General features: G+C 40.8%; 1 protein-coding gene across 1 annotated transcript in view; it reads right to left on the bottom strand.

Moving 5' to 3' along the window:
- Positions 1-22,527, bottom strand: part of RERE (arginine-glutamic acid dipeptide repeats) — a 445,015-nt gene that overhangs the window by 119,866 nt on the left and 302,622 nt on the right. The window contains 1 exon segment of the mRNA XM_047724025.1: positions 5,031-5,079. Within this exon segment, the coding sequence (XP_047579981.1) occupies positions 5,031-5,079 (49 nt within the window).

Below are 22,527 nucleotides of genomic sequence, written 5' to 3'. Positions count from 1 at the left end.
CAACGTCACTCCGCTGGGGCAGAGCAAGAGTCAGCAGGTACTGACTACCAGAACCTTCAGAGGCCTAGAAAGCCAACCATCTGCAAAACAGCATGAATGCGGACATTTCCGTCGCATATTTTAAACTAAGGGTTACAGTTAAAAAGTTCCAGTGTTGGGGCGCCTGGTTGGCTCAGTGGGTTAAAGCCTCTGCCTTCAGCTCAGGTCATGATCTCAGGGTCCTGGGATGGAACCCCACAAGGGGCTCTCTGTTCAGCGGGGAGCCTGCTTCCTCCTCTCTCTCTTCTCTGCTTGCCTCTCTGCCTACCTGTGGTCTCTGTCTGTCAAATAAATAAATAAAAATCTTAAAAAAAAAAAAAAAAAAGTTCCAGTGTCCACAGAAACCAGGCCAAAAAATTAATTGAAGCAAGAAGAGGACAAGGCAGCACTGTCCAACAGAAATAAAATGAGAGCTACATATTTCATCTCAAACATTCTAGTATCCTTATGAGGTAAAGCATCGCCTCCCAGGTCGGCCTAGCTGCATTTCAAGTGTTCTTAGCCACCTGCGCCCGTGGCTCCTGTCCTGGGCACACAGGTATCAGATGCTAAGCAGTGAAGGGAACCAGGGTGTAATGGAGGGAGTACTGCCCTGTCCAGGGAGAGCAACCAAGCAGGGACGAGAACTAGTACTTGTATATCCCCTGATTTTTTTCCCCCAAAGTCCAGAAATTTTGACTTTTTTTTTTTTTTAAAGATTTTATTTATTTATTTGACAGAGAGAGATCACAAGTAAGCAGAGAGGCAGGCAGAGAGAGAGGAGGAAGCAGGCTCCCTGCTGAGCAGAAAGCCCGATGCGGGGCTCGAACCCAGGACCTGGGATCATGACCTGAGCCGAAGGCAGTGGCTTAACCCACTAAGCCACTCAGGCGCCCCAGAAATTTTGACTTTTTAAAACAATCTTGTGGCAAAACATAACATTAGTAAACCATGTGGTCCTAGGGCTCCAGCCTGCCTCACGGGAGATCTCTGATTCCTCTACATGTGTACCAAGTGCTGACTTTCTGCGAACAAGGGTGCTCTTCTTTAATTTAGTACTGACTTCTATAACATTTAATTGAGTGCTTCAGTGAGATCTGCTTAAGACACAGTGCCATGCCAGAACGAAATCTAAAACTCAACAGATGTTCACATCAAAGAGCCTTTTATGACATTTGTACTGAGTTCTGCTCCCCCAGCACCAAGTACGGTACCTGGTGTAGTAGTGCTCCAATGGCTATTTGTTAAATTAGCTAAAAAGTACTATTATTTTGGGAGAGGACAAATCCCCCTGGTCAAGAGAAAAATAAGCTGGAAATACAGTCAGATGGTTCACAGAGAAAGAAATGCAAATGGCTGTTAAAGATAAGAAAACATGGTCAAACTTGCTGATAAGAAAAAGGCAAATCAGCAGCACTGTGATACCATTTCTCATCTATCAGAATGACATAAATCCCCAAGTGCAACAATATACAAGGCTGTTGTATTAGCACCTGCATGAGTTGCTAGCACAAATGCAAAAATGGTACAATCTCCACGGAGGGGCATTTTGTAATGCCCTCACACTTCCAGGTGCACTTGCCCTTTACGCCAGCCATCCCCCTTCTGGGAATATTCCAAAGATACAATGACAAAAGTATAAAAATCTGTATGCTCAGGGCATTCACTACAGCATTACTTATAACAACACATGACTGGAATCAACTTAAATGCCCGAAAACAGGAACTGGAAGAATAAACTGTCCCAGGCCTGCAATGGAGCTCTGTGAGGTAGCAGAAGTTAGTGAGGAGGCGCTCTACAATCCTGCTTTGGAGGAAACAGCAGGATACATTGCTAAAAGTTCAAAGAAAGTTGGTAAAAGTGTATATATTGTGCTATCACTTGTCTAAGATCAGAAGCTTAGGAACTAAAAATAAGAAGGATAAATCGAAACTTTAAAAAAACAAAAACAGGGGCACCTGGGTGGCTCAGCAGGTTAAACCCTCTGCCTTCGGCTCAGGTCATGATCCCAGGGTCCTGGGATCGAGCCCTGCATCGGGCTCTCTGCTCAGCGGGGAGCCTGCTTCCCTCCTCTCTCTCTGCCTGCCTCTCTGTCTACTTGTGATCTCTCTCTGTCAAATAAATAAATTAAAAAAAAAAAAAAAAAAAAAAAAGCAAAAACAAGGGCGCCTGGGTGGCTCAGTGGGTTGGGCCTCTGCCTTCGGCTCAGGTCATGATCTCAGGGTCCTGGGATCGAGTCCCTCATTGGGCTCTCTGCTCAGCAGGGAGCCTGCTTCCTCCTCTCTCTCTGCCTCTCTGCCTACTTGTGATCTCTCTCTGCCAAATAAATAGATATCTTTAAAAAAAAAAACAAAAACAAAAACAGACAACAACAACAAAAACAACAATTATCCATCAGGGAGAGAAGGAAAATGTGGAGAGGACAGAGACAGTAGACTTTTTTGAGCACAATTCTTCCTTCGTATGTTTGACTTTGGAGCTATGTGAGTAACTTTACATAATTATAAAAGCAAAATGAAGTTTAAAGAACAACAATCTCTTAAAAACCCTAAGGCAAAGTCAAATAAATGCACTAGCTATATATTGAGTTGGTTCCTCTCTAGGAGTTATTTCAACTAACTTTAAAACCCATATTAATTTGCTTATAAAGCCCTAGTGGGATATTTTCTAAGACCAAAAAAAAATTTTAATAGTAAACTGTTTTTAATAACCATATTGTTTGTAGCACTCTAAGTACTATTATTCTGCACTATTATATATGTATTATGGGATTAAAGCAAATGAATATTTATATTGGAGTCATTTGAAAATGGGATTTGAGACTTGGGGAAAAGACAGAGATACAAAAGGAAAGAAAGGATTAAATATAAAACCCAGATAAAATTTTGAATTGAAATTAAAAAGAATCTACAATATATTTTATCTTCAAAAAAGGGGGGGAGGGTGTATTTTCTAATCTGTTCCCTGAAAAGGCCTAGAAATAGTAACCAACTGGGTAACAATGAACACCCCACACCCAGTCAAAAAATGTCACTTCCCAATAAAACAATAAGGGCTCCTATGAGAAAAGTTTAATTCTAGATCAAGGAAATACACAAGATGAGACATTAAAATCATGTCATACCAGTTAAAAGAATCCTACCCAAAATCCCCGGGGTCTGCTCAATCAAAAGGACACAAGATGGCAGGAAGAAGCATCCTACCAGTCCCAAATGGATAATTTAATCATCAGTAAGAATAAGGACAAATGGTTAGCAGATAACAAATAATTTAAAATCCACTGGTGACTGCTGGAAGGTGTTGAGAAACCAACCTAATATTTTTTTGAAAACTGGTGAACAGAAGGAAGGAACGGAGCTTTCATCCTGCCTTTCCCACGTGATTCTGATAATCAAATAGGTGGTGGTAAAGGGAAAGCTTCCTTTATTCACCTAATAAATGAAGGAATGACTGAATTAGAATATCACCATTTTAAATAACTAATCTAGCTATTTAATCTAGATCTAACTAATAAGCCACAGCTGCAAATCAGCATTGCGAGGGCACACATACCTCCTGGTGGACATACACCGCACGACCTAGGCCAGGGGCAGAGGACTAAACCAGGATGATATTCAACTTCCAGATTTAACTACTAATTTTCAAGGTATGCCAAGGACAAAGGAACAAATCTAATTACACATAAAGATGAAATTAGCCAAATCCAGACTATGGGACAACTGAATGGACGAAACATTCCCCTTCTTCAATACATACATTGAAAGAAGGGGAAAAATGAGAACAATATATGAATTAAAAGAGATTTAAGAGGGGCGCCTGGGTGGCTCAGTGGTTTAAAGCCTCTGCCTTCAGCTCAGGTCATGACCCCAGGGTCCTGGGATGGAGCCCTGCATTGGGCTCTCTGCTCAGCGGGGAACCTACTTCCCTTCCTCTCTCTCTCTGCCTGCCTCTCTGCCTACTTGTGATCCCTGTCTGTCAAATAAATAAATAAATAAATAAAATCTTTTTAAAAAATAAAAGAGATTTAAGAGATGTATTAACCAACTGCAAATCATGGCTCTTATTTAGAGTCCAATCTGAACTATAAAAAAAAAAAAAAGGGAAATCTAGACTAAGGGGGTACTTAAGAAATTGCTTATTTTTATTAGGTGTTACATATTACAATTTTTTTTGGAAAGAGCTCTTATCTTTGGGATATCACAAGTAAAATGACAGATTTGTGATTCATTTCAAAATAATGGTTAGAGAGGTATGAAGGAGAATAAATGAAACAAGTTGACCATAATCTGGTACGTGTGAAAGCTGACTAATAAGGATAAGGGGATTTATTTTACTATTCTTTTTTGATTTTCACATGTTAATATTGTACCTAATGCAAAAAATTAAAATTTTAATAAGGAAAATATTGCCAATCCATAAACAAGTTGTTATATTTGGTACTCTAAAACATTTCTTTTTTAAAATAAAACCTAATAAATATATTTAAAATCTGATATAAAATAAATGAAAGTATAAAAGAATGTAAGCATAATAAATCTGTTCCTTTCCAAGAATTTAAGCATCTTTTACTTTAGAACCACTTTTTTCGGGGTACCTAGGTGGCTCAGTCATTAATCATCTGCCTTTGGCTCAGGTCATGATCCTGGGGTTGCCAAGGGTGTGGGGAAGGAAAATGGAGAATTAGTGTTCTATGGGAACAGAGTTTCAATCTGGGAAGATAAGAAAGCTCTGGGGGTAGATGGTTCCACGGTGATATGAATATACTTAAATATACTTAAAATCAATGAACTGTACACTTAAAATGTTTACAATGGTAAATTTTACATTATGTGTATCTTATAACAATTTTTTTAAAGTATGCAATGATCGGGGGGAAAAAAACCAACCCTGCATTTATGTAAAATTCCCTAAAGCTTAACAATGATTCTAAGCTGCTGCTTAACAGAATAAAGGGCCAGCAGAATAATAAGAAATAAAACCCTACTAGAAAAGCTACTAAAATTTGATTTACCTGATGGCTAGGACCAACACGAATTTCTCCCTGGGTGCTGTTCAGCCTCCTGTCATGAAAAGAGCAGATCAGGTTAGCGCATACAGTTTTGGCATCGACATTCACACATTGTTTTCAAGGCAAATAATTCATTTGAAATAAATGAGGGATAACCCAGGAAGAATTAAGTTCCCCACTATTTCTAGTGTTGTCTTGTACATGCATACTCCCCCACCCTCCCTACACATGTCTAAAATCTCTTTCCTCTAAAAACCCCCTTCCTGCTGCTTCCTGTCCTGACTCCCCATACCATTGCTCCTTCAGACCTCAGAGAGGTACATTCTGACAGTACAACCCCAGGAGAGGTTTCTTCTTTTCAAACATTTCACATGCCCTACTGTAAACTTTATTAAAAGATAAACAAGAGAACTACGGTTCCTAGCACACACACTGGGTTATTCATTCATTCAACAAATATTTATTAAGTACCCAATATACACTCAAAACTGTCCTAGGTGTTGGAGATAAAGTAATGAGCAACACAACACCCCTGCCTTATTAGAACTTACATTCTTATTTGGGTATAAAACAAAGAAACAAATAAATCGGATGATAAAAGGGCCAAAGAATTAAGGAGATGGTGAATGATGAACACTTTTACAGTTTTTTACACAAGAGAGTCAGAAAAGGCCTTTGTGGGGGGAGGGGGAGAATGGCAGAGGGAAAGGTAGAGAGAGGATCACAAGCAGACTCCATGCCCAGGAAAGTGCCCAATAAGGGGCTTGATCTCATGACCCCAAGACCATGACCTGAGTCAAAATCAAGGGTTGGGCACCCAACTGACTGAGCCATCCACGCACACCCCAGAAAAGGCCTTCATAATAAAGGGGAAAAAAAAAAAAAAAAAAAAAAAAAAAAAAAAAAAAAAAAAAGCAGAGATGAAAAAGATGTGTGGGAATGAGCCCAGAAGGTCTAGGAGGTGGAAGAATTTGTCTTGTTGCTGTGTTATGTCATTCCTACTGTACTTGCAAAGCTCACCCTCTCTTGCTTCAAATTCTAGCCATCCCAGGTTCCTTTTAGAAGCCACTACTTCTGTAAAGCCTTTCCTGATCTCCTTCCCATTTCACCCCACAACCCCCCAAAGTGTGTGTTGCCTTCCCCTTATGCTCCTTCACAAAATGCTTGTGGACTGTTTTGTCCTAGCCTTGCACAGGGTGCTCACTGGGTATATGGTGACGGACAAAGAAATACAGTCCCTGCCCTCCCGGGGCTCCACTCCCAACTCCTGGTTACCCTCAACTCTGAGTCACGACTAACTGTAGGCGGTCTCAGGCCGCACTTCCCGTGCCCAGGGACAAGTCTGTTGTGCTACAGAGCCACCTTCGAATTTCCAGCAGTGCCAGCGGTGGCTGGTGGACTTCACTGTGCTGCAGAGTAGAACGGAGCCAGCAAAGGACCAGAGATGCTGCACGGTCTCATGTTTGTCCTCCATGAGAGCTGATAACCCCAGTGTTAATGTAGAAGGTTGTTAAAATGAATTCTGGAAAATGATTACTTCCTCCTTCTTTTGACCCAACAATTCCTCTCATGAAAAGTCTTACTTGGGGAAAGTGGTCAGTAGATATAACAAAGGGAGAAGACTCAGAAGGGAAAGGTATGGCCCAGTTCTTAAGGAGCTCACACTCCAACTACCCAGGAAGTAGTATCCATCCCCAAAACACCAGAAGAGGTCCAATCAGTACACTGGTAAGCATAAACATCTCAGAAGAAACAATACAAAAATGCCAAGGAAAATGATCAAAATTAGACAGGCTTCACAGGGAGAAAACAGTGCATGCAATAGTTAATTTCCAAAGAAATTAATGTGAAGGGGAGCACATCAGCAGGACAAAACATGACTTCCCAAGAGGGAATCAAACCCTGCACAGTGGGAGAAAAGGCTGTGCAAGTACTGTCTGTAATACACAAAGCACCTCCAGTTCCCCACTAGGGGAAAGGCATGTTGAAACACAGGTCAAAAAATGGACTGTGCTAGTAAGTTGATGTAGGAAGGGCATGCTGTTTCAGGAGGTCTGAGAAGAATCAAACAGGCCAGAGGGTATTTTAATCATGAATACGTTAAGAAAAATAAGCAGTCAGTATTACTGACCATCCCTTTCTGTTTCATAACCAGCTATGAGCGAACTAGCTGCCAATAGCTCTCCCCTGTTTTTCTAAATAGTTTCCAAATGCTCGCCTGCCTACAAGCAAGTCTAGCCAAAATGTGTCATCAAAGGCTTCAGCTGCAGCCCATCCAGTAACTTGTGCCCACAGCTCATCTTCCAGGCTCTTCTAGAAGTTCTGTGCTATGCCAAGGTTCTCAAGTGGATGCCTATGAAAGCATTTCCCCATCACTGCTACACACACACTGTGAAGTCCTTGATAATTCTAGAACAAACATTCCTGGTCCGTTTTTATTTTAATCTTCTTCCTTTTTTATTTTTTGTTTCTTCTTTTAATATTTTCATATGCCAATATTATCGTATTTAGCACAAAAATGTGCCAAAATAACAAAACAAACACTAAATATCTTATATCCCACTGGTTTGCATAAAATAAGTTAATAATTATTACTAATAATACTTACACAAGTGACACAAACAAGTGTACTGAGGATCTTAAGAGCCTAAATTGGAAATGGTTTCTCTCATTTCTGTTTCTGTCAATGACGGGTACTAACAAGGTTAGTAGTGTAAAAAGCCCAAAATAAAACAACCTTTGAAAATTTAAAGATCAGTTTTTATAACAAAATTATTTCTTAACCATATGCAATTTTAAATATCAAGGTTTCTTATAGCAAGAAATACAACAAAATTATTTTTGAGGATTAGGATCCAAGGTAAGCAGACAATGGCACTGGCCTACCATTTCCAGGAACTCCTGAATATAGAATAAATGGTAGAAATGTGTTTTTGGTCCAAGATAAAAGGAGGCAGATAGCAACACGCCCCTTTAGAGAGAACTGGATGCATCTGAGAGAAAAACTGTCAGCATATGAAGTGAAGATGGCAGACAAGAAGTAAGCTTTGTGGGAAATAGCCAGTTTCCAGCCACATCTGCAAATCCAGTGAACAATCTCCGTCCCCCTCTCTCTTGTGATAGCAGCCAAATTCCACATTAAACTACATGTTCCTTAAGGTGCCTGGGTGGCTCAGTTGTTAAATATCTGCCTTCAGCTCAGGTCATGGACCCAGGGTCCTGAGTTCAAGCCCTGCATCTGGCTCCCTGCTAGGCGGAAAGCCCGCTTCTCCCTCTCCCACTGCCCCTCTGCTCGTGTTCCCTCTCTTGCTGTCTCTCTCTCTCTCTCTGTCAAATAAATAAATAAAATCTTTAAAAACAAAACAAAGCAAAAAAAACCATGTTCCTCCCCTGCTGCCTCACTGGCCCCTTCTTCTGGCATGCTCCTCTTGTGGTCCAAACTGCCCTATCAGAGGATGATACTCTGCTATGACTCATTCGGACATTTCCTACCCCACTACCCACTATGGGACTATAGACTTCTAAAGCACAAGAAATGATACCAATCTTGTGTGTGTCCCCCAGAATCTAATACACTACCTGCCTTTACACATTCAGGACAAATGTAAAGTTCCTTAGTAGCATGAATACTTCTAGATTACTGAATTATAAAACCTGACAAAAATCACCAGGAATTACTATTTAAATGCAGTATCAACAGCCTGTGGAAAACACTTAATAAAATCACATGCTGACTAGTACATATTTCCTTTTACTTAACATAGCAGTTCCCAAACTTTGGTCTCAGAAAATCTTTATGGTCTTTAAATTACTAAGCATTCTAAGGAAGTTAGATTTTTGAGAAATTTCCCCCCAAATAGCAATAAGCCTATTACATATTAACATGTATAACTTATTTTTATGAAAAATAATTGTTTTGAGGGGTGCCTGGGTGGCTCAGTGCGTTAAGCCTCTGACTTCGGCCCAGGTCGTGATCTTGGGGTCCTGGGATCTAGCCCCGCATCAGGCCCTCTGCTCCGTGGGGAGCCTGCTTCCCCCCCCCCCGACTCTCTGCCTGCTGCTCTGCCTACTTGTGATCTCTCTCCCTCTGTCAAATAAATAAATAAATAAATAAAATCTTTAAAAGAAAAAGGAAAAGATAAAGTAAAACAACTATTTAAACCAGAAAAAAAAATTCAATGAAAGGAGAGGCAATGTTTTACATTTTTGCAAATACAATACAGGACTTAATAGAAGACACCCAGATTCTCCTATGTGCTTCTACATCCAATCTATTGCAATAAGTTATTTTATTTTTTTAAGATAAGATTTTATTTATGTATTTGAGAGAGACAGAGAGTGCAAGCAGGTGGAGGGGCAGAGGGAGATGGAGAGAGTCTCAAGCAGACTCCTCACTGAACACAGAGCCTGATAGGCAGCTGGATCCCACAACCCTGAGATCATGACCTGAGCTGAATGAAGAGTCAGATGCTTAACCTACTGAGCCCCCAGGAGCCCAGCAACAAGGTAGTTTAGTTAGAGTATTGAAGAAAAACCTAGCCTCACAAAGACAGTAACTGGGAATGGGAAGAATATTTTAAGATTTTTTTTATTTATTTGACAGACAGAGATTACCAGTAGGCAGGGAGGCAGGCAGAGAGAGAGAGGAGGAAGCAGGCTCCCCGCTGAGCAGAGAGCCCGATGTGGGGCTCGAACCCAGGACCCTGGGATCATGACCTGGGCCGAAAGCAGAGGCTTTAACCCACTGAGCCACCCAGGCGCCCCTGGGAAGAATATTTTCATAGTCTTTTTGGCAATTATGGATATTATTTTGGATACTACCCCAAAACTCGACAAAGTGGTCATTTCTTAATTTTTTTACCACATACCACAATACAAATCTAAAACCTCATCTATGATCTTTCTGGACTCTTTTACATTAAAAATCCATTAGTCTGTCTTGGCCCTTCAATGGGTCCTTCTAGGTGGACATGATTTTTGTAATGTCATGTATAAGTTAGATGGAAAATATTGGATACAGGCTTATCCTTCAATTAGTAACAATGACAGTTAGCATGTAAATATTTCCTACTGTTCTAGGTGTTCTGCAGTCTCATTTCTGTGTATTCATTTAGTTCATATTTTGATAGGAATGGAAGCATTAACAGTGACAGCCCCAGAAACAGAGCTTACTGCATCTTATATGTGAAACGACACAGCTGCTGAAGAGGTTTCTGCTTGATGTACATACAGTGTTGATTAATTAAATAACTAGGTCTGGGCAAAAACAGGATGGCCACCAATTAAGGAAAGAAAATCCAGACCAAGGACAGTGTAAATCCCAGTGAGGTCGGATAAAGGACACTACATACAAAATAAGAAACCAAAGATGAAGGTCACGTCCCAGGATAATGCAGGACAGATCTATATACACCCTTGTCCCTGCCTCAGTGTTTTCACAACATTATCTTAAATTTAGATATCTGTAGTTGTGTGACAAACACCAGCAAAATAATAATACTAGTTATCACTTACTAAGTATTATTTGTACCAGGTATTTATTACTATTCTTGTGACAACCCTATGAAGCAGTATCTCCACTTTAGAGATACTAATGACAGTACTAATTGTAGTATTACTAAAGACACATATACGGTGAACATTAACTATGTACCAGGCGTTTTAAGCTTAAGCAAATTCCAAATATTTTCTTATCTAATCTTAAGGATGACCCTGTAAAGGAGGTGCTATTATTACTTCTTCATGTAAGGAAACTGAAAATGAGAGAGAGTTACGAAACTGCCCAAGGTTACACAGCTAACCAGGGAAAGAAAAAACCAGGATTCAAACTCAAGTTGAGTTGACTCCAAAGTCAGCGCTCCTACATGACAGAGAGATTAAGCTACTGAGCCAAAATAATGTAATCACTAATAGAACAAGTATGAGAAACCATGCCCTTGTCTTCATTTCAAGCATCAAAGAATTATCAAAAAGAGTTTTAGTTTGAAAAATCAGCTTAAAAGAGAAAACCTATAGGGGAACCTGGGTGGCTCAGTCAGTTAAGCATCTGACTCTTGATTTCAGCGTAGTGACATTAATCCCCAAATTGGGCTCTGTGCTGAATGTGGAGCCTGGAGCCTGCTCAAGATTCTCTCTCCTTCTTCCTCTGACCCCCATACCCCCACCCTCACAAGTGCATATTCTCTCCCCCTCTCTAAAAAATTTTTTTAGTGAGAAAACCTATCAAAGTTAAGGGTCAATTTATATAACATGGTCAAAATAACAAAATTATAGAAACAGAGAACAGATTAGCAGTTGCCAGGTGTTAGAAATGGGGGATGGGTAGGGAGGTGAGGGAGCAAGAGGTCTGTATGGTAACGAACAGATGTGACGATGGCAGTGGTCACATAAAGCTACACTGACTGACTTATACACACACACATTTTACTAATGTCATATCCAGGTTCTGATGTTACACTAGAGTTATACACAAATGGGGAAAGTGAGTGAAGTGTATATAGGAGCAGTGTGTAGTAACTTCCAACTTCCTATGAATCTAAAAAATTAAAAGTTTTTAAAAGGTCAAAAAAGTTTGTTGGTTGAGTGATGTATTACAGACAGACTGGAGAGAAGAAAGCTAGACATGAGAAAAGCTAATAAATGGCCCTAAGATTCCCCTAAGATGTACTGTAGACAGCTGAACAAGTAACAGAAGAAAGAATGCCACAGTTAAGGAGAAAAGACATTCAAGGAACTAAATTCTTTTTTCCCTGTATTTACTAAGGATTCTGGCTTGAAGTCATCCTTTTTGAGACATCCCTGTGAATCATACTTTAAAAAAAAAAAAAAATTGACACCATCCTCACCAGCAAGGACGAATGTCTCTGTGAGCTTAATGTAAATAATATATGTTTTTCAAAACAGCTGAGGTTCAGTCCCCATTATTTGACAAATCTTCGCTTTGGACTATGAAAATACAGTCCCAGAAGCCAAATTACAACAATAATGGGAAATCATTATGTTTATTCCTTGAGCACTGAAAGAAAGAAAGAAGAAAGAAAGGAAGAAAAAGAAAGAAAGAAAGAAATTCATTGTATATGAAATCTGATACAAAAGAAATCCATGTAACAAAGCAGTATCCATGGCAACTACAACTTAATATTTCAGTCCTCTTCAGCTGCAGTGGATTAAATAAAATGACAAGATGTTCCCTTTGAAAAGTAACCTGTTACCATGGAAACGTTCTAGTCTAAGAAGTAAACAGGGAATGGACAGAAAGGAGCAGGAAGCCTGTAACTGAATATCAAAAAGGGAGAAGCATCCACGCAAAGGAGATGAGAGAGCTGGCTAGCCAGATGCAGGCTGGGAGAGGCAAGTGTCTGTGAAGGAACATTCACTCAAGACATGCAAATAGCTCTAAAAGAGTGTGGTAACTGCTTACAACAAGGACCCGGGTCTACAGGGGAGGAAGAAGGACAAGAGCACAGGATCCAGGGGAGAAGACATGAGCTGGTAGAACAGAGGCCCGTCACAGGGAGCTGGCATGGGCTCCCACCCTCAACCCAGACCTGGTCCCCAATCTAAGCCCAGAATATCACAGTAGTGTGGCCTACAGCCCGTTCCCAAAAGGCTTGAACTGCATTACTGTCCAGTTGGACCCCTTCTTTGTGGCTGGTGTCATGCATGAATGAAATCACTGTGCAATCTTCCTTTACCTTCTTCCTTCAGATCACCGGCTCAGAGAAGAGGTAATTCTTACCTTTCCAAAAGCTGTTCAGTTGAGCAGGAAGACTGGCATGAAATCAATACAAAGAAGACTCTAGAAATTCTACTACTCACTAGCTCATTCAGAAAGTGATCACAGAAATGGACTATGGGTCCAGAATGAAACAAAACAAATTTTAGGAAAACTGAAAGGCAATTTATCAGAATCACTTAAAAAATTTTTTTTATTTATTTGAGAGAGAGAGCAAGAGAGAAAGTGAGTGAGGGAATGAGGTGAGGGGCAGAGGGAGAAAGTAGATTCCTCTCTGAGCAGGGAGCCTGATTCAGGATCATGACCTGAGCCAAAGGCAGATGCTTAACCCACTGGGCCATTCAGGCACCACCAGAATCACTTTTTTTTAAGCAGGGTTGTGGGCAGGAGTGAAAACAAGGATGATAAGAAGGAAATCTAGAATAGCATACTGGGTTTCTCAGATTCCTCCAGCATGAACGCACGTTTCCAAAGCAGTCTTATCTTAAAAATTTTTTTTAAAGATTTTATTTATTTGACAGAGGGAGACACAGCAAGAGAGTGAATAGAAGCAGAGGGAGTGGGAGAGGGAGAAGGAGGCTTCCCGCTGACCAGGGAGCTTGATGTGGGACTGGATCCCCAGACTCTGGGATCACGACCTGACCTGAAGGCAGACACTTAACGACTGAGCCACACAGGCACCCCCATCTTAAAAAAAATTTTTTAACATATACTTGTTTATTTTAGAGAGAGTGCACGTGGGGGCCGGCGGAGAGGGAGAGAGAATGAGAATCAGCAGACTGCTGCAGAGCTCGCTGGCACAAGCCTGAGACCATGACCAGAGTTGAAATCAAGGGTCGGACACTCAACCAACTGAGCCACCCAGGAGCCCCACCCCCACCCCAAAGCAGTCTTTAACAAGCCTGAAGTGTCTTTAAAGTCTGACACAGTATCTTAAAAACCCATGTAAACTTTGTATTCTATCGACAATATATTCCCATTTAAGAGGAAACAGTTCCCTAAACCTGATTAAAATCACTGTGCTTTGTATACCCTGTTGTATTGTGTACCCTATGCACAGAGTAACCTATCGGATGTCCCAAGACTCCAGCAGCCCGCTCCTGGGAGGGAGGAGATGTGACACACACTGCAGCAGATGCTTAAGCACAAGGGAAGAACATAGACTTTCAGAATCACATGAGCCTGGATTAAAATCTCAGTAACAAAGTTTTATTAGTTTAAATGTGATCTTGGGGACACAATTCAATGTCTCATCTAGGAGATGACACTCATGATGACTGGTTAGCAAAGTTGTTATAAAAATAAAAGATGATCTACAGGGAGAAGCGGCACCAGTCTGCTGCACAGTAGCCCCTACTATTATTAGCTTTAAGTACTGGCAACCGACAACAACACAAGCTAATTCCTCTACCAGGGATTCCCAAAGCACCACCTACCTCTTCTCAACCCTTACCACAGGCGTGAATTTTTATTTATTTGGCATGATTTTATATTTATTTTGTGTAATTATTTCCTCCAATGTCCTGACCTTAAACTGAAAGTACCATGCAAGTAAGGGACCAAGTCTGTTTTTACCTCTGCATTATATCCGAGGGCCCACTGGCACTCACTACATATATTCTAAATGAATAAATGACTCCAATATTTTAATTCAGCTGTTGTTTAGCCATAGGTAGCAACTAAGCACTTTGGTACAAAATTAAATCAAGACACCTGTAATAGAAGGCTAACCCTCCTGCCCAGCAGAAAGGATATTCTGAATGAATATTGATTTATCAGAAGAGAGAGAGAAAGAGAGAAACCCATCAACAGTTGAAAGAGTTAATGTTTCAAGTTCATACACAAATGTAAGACAGAAACTCTTCAAAATCCTGAATCATGATATTCTACATTTTCCCTGATGGAAAGTTCCTTAGAGGCCATGTGATTTCATCTTCGAGCTTAAGAGAAGGAACCAAGGCCTGAAGAGATAAAGGTGCTCTTTCAAAGGGCGAGTTAATTATGGAGGAGTCCAGGCCACAGATGTAGCTCTCCTTCCACAGAGTACCCCCTAAATATAAGTCAGAGTCCAGAACTAAGAATTTAGGCATTGGCTGAGGAAAAAGAAGAGATTTCATGCTGACAATAAGATGCAGTAAATATGCCTCCATACAATGTATGTAACATCAGGGGGGAAAATGGTAAAAAAAGAAAACAAAACCTAACAAAAACCAAACCAACATATGAGAAAGAATCTCATTTCAAAGCAGTAATCACAGCCCAACACAAAGCTGTACATACATAAAGATTTAGAAAACAGACTTATTATTTTAATCCTACTGTGATTGAAATAATTTATAATGTAGCAATATCTGAAGATTAAGCCAATCTGAACAAAAATATTGCTGGCTTTCTACACACCAAAATCAAACTTTATAAAACCAGAAATGTAACATCCCCAGAAAAAGAGGGACATTGGACTCCAAGTATGTCTTCAATGCATGTGTGAATGTCTCTTTGTTCCCAGTGGGAAGTCTCTGGGAAATACTATGAAAAACATGACCATCGCCTTGTGCCTCTTCACGGTGGTGGTGTGAGAATGGGGGGAGGAGAGGGAAGAGGTGAGGGCAGGGAGGAAGAACGCAGAAACATTAACACACACATACACACACACCCCATCAGGGAAGTAAGAAAAGAATGATGTTTAATGCTGAACACACTGAACGTTTTACTTGAAAAAAAAAAAAATTTTTTTTTTCCAGGAAATATAAAGAAAAATATAAAACAGGGGCGCCTGGGTGGCTCAGTGGGTTAAAGCCTCTGCCTTCAGCTTGGGTCATGGTCCCGGGGTCCTGGGATCGAGTCCCGCATGGGGCTCTCTGCTCAGCAGGGAGCCTGCTTCCCTTCCTCTCTCTCTGCTTGCCTCTCTGCCAACCTCTCTGCCTACTTGTGATCTCTGTCAAATAAATAATTTAAAAAATCTTTAAAAAAAAAAAAAAGAAAAAAAGAAAAAAGAAAAATAAAAAACACCCAAAGGGCAAGAGAAGAAAGGAGATCAATAAATGGTGGTTAAACATACTGGTCACTAATTTAATTACCATAATTTCCAACACAACTCCTGACGCTGTCTTATGTAGACTCACCAAAAACTATAGATGTTGTTGAGATAACCGTACCTACATGAGATTGTAGACTTGGCCTTTAAATTAGTAACAATAATACACTGAGTAATTAAGTGCCAAATAGTTTATACTGTTTTCACCCCATCTTTATAACTGTGAGAAATTATATTTATTTTATTGGAGATACGGTCCATGAGAAAATGAAAATTCAGAGGAGTGAAGAAACTCACCCAATGTCACTACTTAGGTGGCATCTGAACCAAACCATCTAATTCTAAATCTAGTCTTTTCTCTTACAATAAATGCCACTAATTTATTCAACATATTTATGCCAAAGGCCCATTGGCAGGCACTCTAAAAGAAACTAAGGCTATAAGCACAGATGTAGCCTACAGCCCAGAAGACAAATAGTCACAAATAAATGTATAATTCAAAGAACTTTGATAGAAATAATGTCTATTTAAATGTATAATTCAAAGAACTTTGATAGAAATAATGTCTATTTGTCTCAACTGAATGAAAATGAGCTGTTGTAGCTTAGAACCAAAGTATCAAAAATATACAACATGAGAATAGAATAATTTTCTTTCAGAACTGCTTTAAATATGTTCAGGAACCCTTACCCTCCCCCATCACAAACTGCTCAATACAGATCATCATGAGTTTGGGAGGAGACTCATGAATGCACACCAAATTCATGAATTTCATTATTTCACATCTCCCTTTAGTCTGTATTTTCTATTTTCTCTCTCATTCTGGAGGACTTTTTTTTTCTAATGGCTTTAGAATAAATGTTTCTCTGGTGGAAAGACAGCTCAGTTTAGGGGCACCTAGGTGGCTCAGTGGATTAAGCCTCTGCCTTTGGCTCAGGTCATGCTCTCAGGGTCCTGGGACTGAGCCCTGCATTGGGCTCTCTGCTCAGCAGGGAGCCTGCTTCCCCTCTCTCTCTGCCTGGCTCTCTGCCTACTTGTGATCTCTGTCAAATAAATAAATAAAATCTTTAAAAAAAAAGAAAGAAAGATAGCTCAGTTTAGTAACAACCAAGAAGTAAAGTGGAAAATGAAAAACAAATTCAGAAGGAGAAAGGTTCAGAAACAAAGAACAACTTGGGAGAATCACAGACATGGCGAACATTAGGTCTTAGGTATACCAGAGTCTTCCAATCAAAACGCACCAGACCAGAACCTAGAAGTGATCCAAAAATGGAGCTATGTTACTAGCAGATTCACAGGCTCTGAAAAATTTATGTTTTACGTAGGAGGAACCCTTTAAATGTAAGCCTCACCCCTTAAATTCTGAATCAAGATTCTAATATAATGACAAGGAAAGCTAATAAAGGATACTATTTAGATGACTAGTGAACTTTCACTTCTATGTTCTTCTGGAAACATAGGCTGTCCGTATTCACCAACATTTCCTGATACTCTGAGGTACAATAGGAAGGGAGTGATAAGACAAAATGAAACTAATAAGCATCTTTCCAATGTCCAACATGTGAAGACCCTGGACAACTTCCCCAGCCAAGAGAATAACCTCCCATGTGCTGTTCCTTACCTATACCACCAGCAGACAAGCACAGGAGCCCCCAAACAAGAGATAGCTGGTCAACAAATAACATTCCAAAAATATTTTCCCAAGCCCTGGAAATACAGAACAAATGCACACTACACAGGGAACAGCTCTTGTGACTTACTTCACCCAATCTGAAACACAGGATCTGACTCTACACAGCCAGCAGTGGTCACTGCCAAGTCCTCACCACCAAAACAGGCGGCCGCATACAAGCTCACAAGTGCGCATCCATACTGGGCCGTGCCAGTCGGCCGGACCAGCGGGAGGAAACTGCCCAGAGCTTCCTAGTCCACTTTGTTTGGTAAATATAAAAAAAGTTGAAGAAGTGAAGGCCCTACAAAAGAAAGGCAGTCCACAACTGTTTTTTGGACAAGTACTGTCCTGACTCAAATGAGGATTTTCTGAAACAAGTCTGGAGTGTTAAGTGCCTCTGGGCCCAGATCCTCTTGTCTGGAGAGACGGTAATTTTAGACTGAAAAAAGCAGAAAGGAAGAGTATTCGATAGAAATGGAATGATAAAGACAAGTTCCACATTCACGTTAAACAACGAAGAGCTTATGCTCAGAATCTCTCCCCGTATCACCAATGTCCCATCCATTTCCTCACTATCCTATGAGCACTTTTCAGCTGCACTTTCTTCCGTATCACATGCCTCCACTTCCAACCTCACAAATACACAAAACTTAACTGTCACTTCAAAATTTTTTCCAACTTTCATCAGAAGAAAAAGGGGGAGAGAAAACAGAGTAACAACCAATACAATTCACCAACTTCACTTACCATATACTTGAGTAAGAACTGAACTTGTCCTAACCTTGAGCATTATGACTGGCTCCCTACATTAACCATAGTAAGAGCCATCGGTCAGAGGCCTGGCTTCAAACAGGACACACAAAAAGTGTGACTCCTCCACAAGGAAAAGGCTAGTGCCGGGCCCAGCAAGCAGCAGGCACGGAACCTGGCCTGCTCAGTGTTTCCACCTTCTCCAGCGTCAACTCCTCTTTTTACTCCTCTCCTACAGAACATATAAGTCATACAACAAAACACATATACACCACAAATGCCATCTTCTGCTAAAACAAACAAAATAAATAAAATACCTGGAACCTTAACTTCTATCACAAATGTCACTGCATACAATTCTTTTCTTAATTGTCATTTCCCATAAACTCTGAAAATGAATTGTTTCCCTTTGAAACAACAGAAATTGATGTGACATAACCTTTTACTTCTCTTAAAAAAAAAAAAAAAAAAAAAAAATTTTAAGGTGATAATGCTGCGACCAGGGTCCACAACTCCTTCCTGTAGATGTCATATTCTCTATTTCATCTCCAGACTTCAGAAACAGATCACAAGAAACATAATTTGCTCTGGCAAACAGGCTCTCAATCAAAACAAGTTCCACCCACCTTCAAAGCAACCAATAGCTGCCCACCTACCCCCTTCCTAAAACAGCCAAGCAGAGCTGCTCTGGGGCCCAGGCATTCCCTGCCAGCCCCACGGCAACGGAGCGGCCGGCACGTTTGTTCTGCAGGTGCCTGGAGGCAAACAAGCTCAGCACCAGGCACCCACGCAGGACTCGGGTTAAGGCTATACCCGGAGAGGACAGGCGAAGGGACAGGGGAAGGGACAGGGACAGCTGGGATCCACAACGTCTCCGTTTGCCTAATGCATCTCCGGGCAGACCCCATTCTTAGCTGACTTCACGCTTCCCAACACCACCTACATGGCCAGCCAGGGCTGAATTAAAGGCTCGTAGGAACATGCACTATGAATGATGAAATGATTCATAAACATCTTCAGAAGTGAGAAAGAGCAGCAAAAACCATCACTGTTCCGGTGAGGCCAGAGGAAGATAGCCTACCTGCAGGGGCTGAATGGCTCATCCATGACTAACAGAGGCTCTGGTGACTCTAGCTGTAGCCCTGAACCTCTACTTACTGGTAAAACTCTGCCCTTTTCTACTCTAACAACTCAAAATGGAGGCACATGCAGTCTGAGAGACCTCATAGAGCTTTCACTGAGCTTGTGCTATGACCTAAGCCTTCACGCAGAACGCAGAAACTTCCCCCTCACACTGACAGGACTGAGCATGTGCTGTGACCCTCCCTCATCCATACACTGTCTCTCAACGCAATCAATCTCAACCCTGCTGTTTCCGTAAATAAAGCCCAGCCAACAGACTCTGCAGCTTCTCCCTGCATACCAAGCTAGTGTGCAGGGAAGTGGGGCCTTAGAAAGGGGATCCGAGACAGCCAACACCCGGGAACTCAGCAAGCCACACCATCCGTCGAGAGGCTTCAGAGAACAGCCCTGCTCTGACAAGACAACAGCAAGTTTTGTCTTTTGTCTTTTTTGTGGGGGGGGGGGGGATTAATTGTGATTTTATACAGCAAGATCTTCAAGAAGGAATAAAATCAAAAGATACAGATATGAATGACCATACACAGAATGAATGAACAGAAACGACAGCACATTTACAAACACAGCAGTAGCTACTTAAGGGGAACAACCCCACAAATTTCGTTTTGAAAACTCTGTAAACATTTGGGAAAAGGCCACACAAACAATTCTAGCAAAGCTGTGGAGTTCTGGGTATTGTCAGAGCTACAAATGCAGTGTAGACAGTAAAGAAAGCAGAGTATCTAAAGAACACTTTATTCTATGCAAAGAGCTTAATCTCTCTTAAATAAGAAGCTCCAAAATAGCCTAAATAATAAATAAAAACATTTCTCAAAGAAATACTAATCCAGTCAGGCATGTCTAGCTTGAAAAATGTACTTCTAATACTAACAAGGGCAGGAAAGTTCAAATCAAGAGGTCAAAGAACACCATGCCACAAACACTCGTGTATCTGAAAATTTCATCTGAGATCTCATGATTCAAAGTTATAAGCAATTCCTTTATTTTTTTTAAAGATTTTATTAATTTGACACAGAGAGAGAGAGAGAGAGAGAGAGAGTAAGTGCACAAGCAAGGGAAGCAGCAGAGGGAGAGGAAGAAGCAGGCTCCCCGCTGGGCAGGGAGTCCGGCGAAGGGCTCCATCCCAGGACCCTGGGATCACGACTTGAGTCAAAGGCAGACGCTTAACCGACTGAGCCACCCTGGCGCCCCAAGGCAATTCTTTACAGCACTGACCATGAAGCTAAATTCATTTGAAATTTAGTCAGAAAATATTTCTAAAGCCACATCAGCAAGGCCACGCCATGCCAGTCATACTGAGTGCTGTGAAGTATTCATATTGTCCACAGCACCGGCCAAGACATTTTCTGTTAAAATCTTTAGAAACACACTTTATGCCTCTTCCCACAACCTCCACCTCCAACAAAAAGGCAAAGTGGGCTGTCATCCATGTAAGACAGCCTAGTTTGGGATGTGTATGCAAGCATAGTTTTCCATTTGCAAACTAAGAGATGATTCTACATATGATTATTTAGTTACAATTAAAAAAGGAAAATTAGACCATGAAACTCCCAAAAATGTATAAAGGACAAGACAGAGTAGGAAAGAGCAGTGCTAATTGTGTTTCCCACAAATATAACAGAGTGTGAAGAAATTAAAAACCTGCGTAAGAGAGTGCTCTGTGTCCTCAAGATCCCTAAAATAAATATAGGATCCATTCCATTTCTTTAGCACTCCTGCTTTTGCTATCAAAAAACTAAATTCTAAGACTATGATTAAAAAGCACTCATCATACTGAAAATGTCATTTATACAATACAAGAAATGTCAAATACACTTAAAGAAGTTTTGCTTTCGACCCAGCACCTGAAGCAAGGATACACAGCTTGGAAGACCACTTTCCTTATTAGTACAAATAACATGTCCACAGACGTGTGAGACCAAAAACAGTCTGAAGAAGAAGACTCTCTAAAACAAAAGCACCTGAATTGCCTAGAAGCCAAACAGCACAAATACAAAGTATTTCCTTCAAAAGTACATTTCTCAAAACTACCAAATCACATAGAAAATGCTCTGTTGGAGAAATAAACATAAAATAGTAATTGAATAAATTCATCATTATTCTGAAAAACCACAAGAGCTGTTCCATGAAATATAGCATAAAAAATGGTTATTATGATAGCAATTCAAGAAGTGTAAACTATAAATTTGACCTCACCAAATACCCTGAGTGACATTACGGGCAAGCCACCAAACCCTACAATCTTTTCTCCGAACACTGGGTCCCGTGGTGGCCACGGCCTCTTTCAACACCCTCTTGGTTGTCTTTCCTGAAACTCACCTCATAGCTGCCTCCTCAAGCCACCCGGGCAGAACCCCCCGCCCTGTCGCGCAGTGGTGGCACACTCCAGGGCTCACCTCACCGCGCAGTTCTCTTCTCTTGCACGTGCAGAATTCACCCACTCACCCAGAAGCCCAGCCAGAAACTCTCTGGAGAGACCACCCTACTGGGAACAGCTGGGAAACCTCAAGGAACTTCATTCTCCTCTTGCCGCCCTCTAACCCATGTCAGCTTTTCCTGGGGTGCCTCACCTCTCTTAAAAAGATGATAAGCTCTTTGGGGGCAAGGACAGTATCAAAATCATCTCTACTGGAACTATCTAAATCTCTTATTTTGTACCTAAAAAAAAAAAAAAAATCTGATACACTGAGAATGGCAAAATAACACTTAGGATAGTCATTCCCTGGCAGAACTTACAAAACCTAAATCTAACAATGAGGAAACATCAAACAAACCCAAACTGAAGGATATTCAACAAAACTGACTTCTAACTCTTCAAAAATGTTAATGCCATGACAAAAGAAAAAAAACCTAAGAGACATGTTTGTGAAAACAAAGAGAAGCAAGGTGTATTAAAGAGATCAAACTAAATGCCAATGCATGATCGGGGGAGAAATCACCCTGAAGGTCAGTATTAGAAAAACTAGCAACATATAAATATGGACTGTATTAGATGAAACAGTATTTTATCAATGTCACCTTTCCTGATTTTGCTAGCCACATCATGATTATGAAAGAGAATGTCCTTGTTCTTGAGAAAGACACACTGAAATATTTGGGAGAAAGAAGCTTGACGCTGCACCTCATTCCTAAACAGTTCAGGAAGAACAGAACAATGAAGCAAAGAGGG

The sequence above is a fragment of the Lutra lutra genome, chromosome 4 (genome assembly GCF_902655055.1).
Source record: "Lutra lutra chromosome 4, mLutLut1.2, whole genome shotgun sequence".
Classification (NCBI taxonomy): domain Eukaryota; kingdom Metazoa; phylum Chordata; class Mammalia; order Carnivora; family Mustelidae; genus Lutra; species Lutra lutra.
The sequence above is the reverse complement of the archived record's forward strand: the minus strand, read 5'-3'. Positions and strand labels throughout refer to the sequence as shown.